The 4,680-nt window shown below is 31.5% G+C and overlaps 1 protein-coding gene across 1 annotated transcript; it reads left to right on the top strand.

Annotated features, from left to right (window-relative positions):
• Window positions 1-1,369: 1,369 nt before the first annotated feature.
• On the top strand, window positions 1,370-4,409 carry LOC11443268 (guanine nucleotide-binding protein subunit gamma 3). Its single transcript, XM_024777509.2, has 5 exons — window positions 1,370-1,712; window positions 3,359-3,411; window positions 3,500-3,544; window positions 3,622-3,666; window positions 4,070-4,409. Exons 1-5 carry the CDS (start codon window positions 1,560-1,562, stop codon window positions 4,389-4,391), a joined length of 618 nt encoding a protein of 205 aa, XP_024633277.1. The 5' UTR covers window positions 1,370-1,559; the 3' UTR covers window positions 4,392-4,409.
• The last annotated feature ends 271 nt before the right edge of the window (window positions 4,410-4,680 follow it).

Below are 4,680 nucleotides of genomic sequence, written 5' to 3'. Positions count from 1 at the left end.
GCATTAAACTCAATTTATAATTTTCAGAGTTAAAGTAAATTTTTGGTCTCTACAGATGTCTCAAATTTTATTTTTAATCCATCTAAAAAATTCCAACAAGTGCCCCCATGAGCTTAGCTCATTTGGTAAGGAATGCACAATATGTGCAGGGGCCGGGGTTCGAACTCCGGACATCCCACTTATTCATCTTTAAGGTGAATTTCTCTAGCCACTAGGCTACTTAACAACAAAAAAAAAAATCCAACAAATTTTGGTCCGTAATTTTTTTTTGTTACGACTTTTGTTTCAAGCTTTTAAGTAAACTCATATTTATCCTTCATTATTTTGAATTATTTTATTCATTCATGTTTAGTAATTTATAGAAGTTTCCTTCATGTTTTTTTTTAACCAAAGATGAATTAAATATAAATTTTTAAGTTTTTAGCGCTTAAAAAAATCATATTTTATTAAAAATATATAAATTTTTGTGGCAGAGATTCATATAATATTCTAAATATCTCTGTAAAAGTTCATTTAAAAAGAGAAATGATATTTGTACATCTATTTTTTGATATCTTTTAAAACAATCATCACTCTCATACTCACATGTGTTTTTATTCTCTCTCTTATTCTTTTTCTCCATTGTTTTTGTCCAATAAAAAGAGAAGAAAAGTAGTTGTCACAAGAGTTGTACAAAATTGGCGTACAAATATCACTCTTCTTTAAAATGCAAAAAGTACACATCTATTAACTTAAAAATAGAGATCAAAAGTCGTGATTGAAAATATTTAAAGGATCGAAATTTGCATAGGGAATAAATATGATATTTAAAATGTTTAGAAAGACATATTCCCTCAGGTCATTAATATAAGGAAAAAAACATCAAAATCAATGTAATTATTAACTATTATAACTTTTTAAATATTTTTTTATACATATACCCTTTTAGAAAATTGTGAAACATTAAATACGTCCGCGAATATTAAAGACAAACATTACATGAAGGATAGAAAAATATTTTAAACAATAATTACACATTAAAATTTATGACATTTTCTTTAAACAAGACAAATATTTTTAAAAAAATTATAATAAGGACTAAAGAGAGTAATCTTTGTTAACATGAGTTTTGTCTACATAAAACCTATAAATTATTTTAAAAATGTGTTTTTTCTACCTAAAACTTATACTACTAAATTATATTTTCTATTGAGTATTTTATATAAAAAAAGAAAAAAAATTATATTTTCTATTAAATCATTAACAAATGTCTTTAAATTAGTATAACCCTTCTTTTAATACTCTTTCTGAATCTTAATTAAATCTCCCTTGTCAGAACCACTATTTACTGTCTCTGCCACAGTCATTTCATTTCATGTGGCATTCACAACACCTAAACTAATGTGCCTCTTCTCCTTTGTCCCTTACCATTACATACACTTATTACTCACTTCTTCAGCAACTACAACAACTATGACTCGTTCTTCTTCTATTATTACCATCTTCTACTCATTTCTTGTTCTCTCTTGTTTCTTTCTTGTTTCATTTGCAAACTTCAATTCATAGAAAACATCATCATCATGGTTACTACTCCTACAAGAGACCCTTCTTCTAATGTTATGTCTCTTCCACTTCCATCTCCTAAAGCTCCACCAGAGTACCCTGATTTGTATGGAAAGCGCCGTGAAATGGCCAAAGTTCAAATGCTTGAAAGAGAGATAAGTTTTCTTGAGGTTAGTTTTTTAGCTCATGTGCACTTCTTATAAATTTATATGCATTCACTGTTTTGAGCTATAAAGCACGGATACAGACATCAGACACGACACACCGATACCGCAAATAATTTGAGAAAATCAGCGTCGGACCGGTGTCGTGAGCACGACACGTATCCGACACCGGAAAACATCTAAAGAATGTCCGTGCTTCATAGGTTTTGAGCAACTAAAATGAAATTTAAAGACTTAAGTTTGAATTTTTTGGATAGAAACCATAATTTTGAATATTGAGATTCATTTTGGTACACCGTCATTGTAAAACATTTTACACTCTCAACTGATCAGATATCACCTTTTGTATGTGTTTTAATATGACTAAAATCAGATCATTATAGTGATCCAACAATTGTGACATTCACTAAATTTTACACTGTCGGTGTATATATAAGTTAAACTCTTACATATTTTTATTATATATAATTTCTTTTATGAAGGAAGTCTTACTATGATTATAGTTATTGGTACATTGTTTAGTTGGTGATTGTGACTTTGCATTTTGTGATCTAAAGAGCAAACTTTGACTGTGATGAGTGATAAGTATACTGCTCTGTAGCGCGGACACTCTTCAGAAGTGTTCGACACCGACACTTGTAATTACACTGAATTATGTGATATTTTTAAATTATTAATTGTGTCGGCGTGTCAGTGTCCGTGTCGTATCCGATGTCATGTCCGTATCCATGCTATACTGATTGATGTAATGGGATTCATGAATAGGCAGGCTTTGAACATTTTAAATGCATGATTGTGATTGTTTTTTCTAATTCTTGCATGATTTTGACACTTTGTAGATTTTGATTTAATTGATTACTTCTTCTAGTGAATGTTTGGTTTCTGAGGGTACTTTTTTACAGTTTCCTTATCAACATTCAATGGTTTTCACAATTATAGTTGTCAATTTGAGGAGTTAGCCAGCTCCTAGCATTTATTAAGCATTGAAGCACAGAGGTAGTAAAAAGTAAAATTTCTGCAAAATCTTAAAAATTGTGTACCTCAATTGCTAACTGAAGGGGACTGAAGGACTCTCTTTTCTAGGTTGTAAATCTTACTATATGGTTATCCAGTGGCATAAAGTTTGGTTATATCAAGAAAAACACTAAAAGTTACTTTAGATAAACTTTTCAAGTCTGTGTAGGGAAAAAAATTGAAATCAACTTGGAGTTGGTATATCTTTATCTGGAATTCTGATTATTTGAGTACAGGTTTTTTAAACTAATTCAATCCGGCCCAAATATGACTGTGAAGCACGGACACAAACATTGACATCTGACATGACTCTAATACTGACACGTAGATAGAGATAATAATTTAAGAAAATAGAGTGATCGAATGAAACAACATTTGTTCGAGTCATGCCGCTAGACACACTGCATTAAGGTTGTTCAAACACGGACGGACCTAGTTTAATACTTTCTTTGGTCACATTTATAAACAAAAATTCATCAAATAACTGGTATATCGAGACTATATTATAGTTCAAATTTATTAGTCATTCAATGAATCTAAAAATCAATATTTACTTATAAATGTGACGAGAATGAGTACTCTCCTTTGTTACTTCTTCAGTTGCAAAACAAAAATTGACTCAACTTTTTATCTGGCAGGAAGAGTTAAAATCTTCTGAAGGTTTTCAACCAGCTTCAAAATGCTGCAAAGAGTATGTGTAATTCATCAAAATATTTAATTATTTCTCTAGATATGTCCATTTTGTTGATTTCATTTAATTAAATGGAACAACATTACAGGATTGCTGATTTTGTGATGGCAAACTCAGATCCTCTGTTACCAACGTAAGAAATTATGTCCTAGTCTATCTTTGTTAGTTCTAAAGAAATCATGATTCTTATGTCTTTTCTCTTTCATGCAGGACCAAAAAGAACCGTAAGACATGTCGCTTATGGAAGTGGCTGTGGTACGATTTTTACTTTCTTACTAGATTTTATGCATCAGAAGTCACTACTACTATACTTGAGTGGAAATTTGGGGACCGAATCCTCTACGGCTGCGGTATTGTGCAGCAGCTGTATAGTCCCTACACCTGCCGCACCGTATTACCTGGATTACATGGACACGGACACCGAACACGAGACATATACTGACACGCCAACACTGCTAATAATTTGAGAAAATCACATAATTCAATGCAATTATAAGTGTCGGTGTTGTGTCCATGTCGGACATGACAAGTGTTCGACATTATGACACGCCTAATCCGAGAAGTGTCTGTGCTTCATAGCACACGTAATTTATAAATACATTTGTCAGACTATATTTCATCAAATACGGGACTCTTAACAAGTGATTTTTTCGTGCAGTCGGATGCGGTGTTTGAACTTATCTTGGATCTGCTGTAGGTGTTGTGATTGCTTCTCCGGTTGTTGTAATTGCAAACAAAATTGCAAATGTAGTAGTTGTCTTTCATCTACTAAATGCTCCTTATCAAATTGGTGTTGTTGCTTTGATAAAAAATCACATTGTTGTAAAGAGTTTTGTGGTTGCAACAACTGTTGTTGTATTCTATCAGGTTGCAATTTTCGTTGGCCTTTTCCCTCTTGCTGTGATTGCAAATGCTCTTGCTCTTGCACTTGTCCTAGTTTTCCAAAAGTTCGTCCTTGTGGCTCTTGTACAAAATGTTAAGGATTTTAATTTCTTCTATTTCATTTGTGTTTATCTAATTTTGTTTTTGTTTATTAAAATGAGTTCATTGTATGATCAAATATATATAAGCTTTTGTTCATTTTATAATTTTATTTTTGTAATCTATATTTAGAAATCATATTCATATTTAGATAAGCCCAATAAACAACTGTGCTTAGCTATTATATAAAGCCTGAATTGGTCTAACATCTATAAGACTATAACTCACTGTATGTTTCTCACGCGTCCTATTTTTTACCCCAAAATACTCTTTGCTCGAATTATAGAA

This window comes from Medicago truncatula, chromosome 2 (assembly GCF_003473485.1).
Source record: "Medicago truncatula cultivar Jemalong A17 chromosome 2, MtrunA17r5.0-ANR, whole genome shotgun sequence".
In the NCBI taxonomy this organism is placed as follows: domain Eukaryota; kingdom Viridiplantae; phylum Streptophyta; class Magnoliopsida; order Fabales; family Fabaceae; genus Medicago; species Medicago truncatula.
This window is presented reverse-complemented; position numbering and strand designations above follow the sequence as displayed.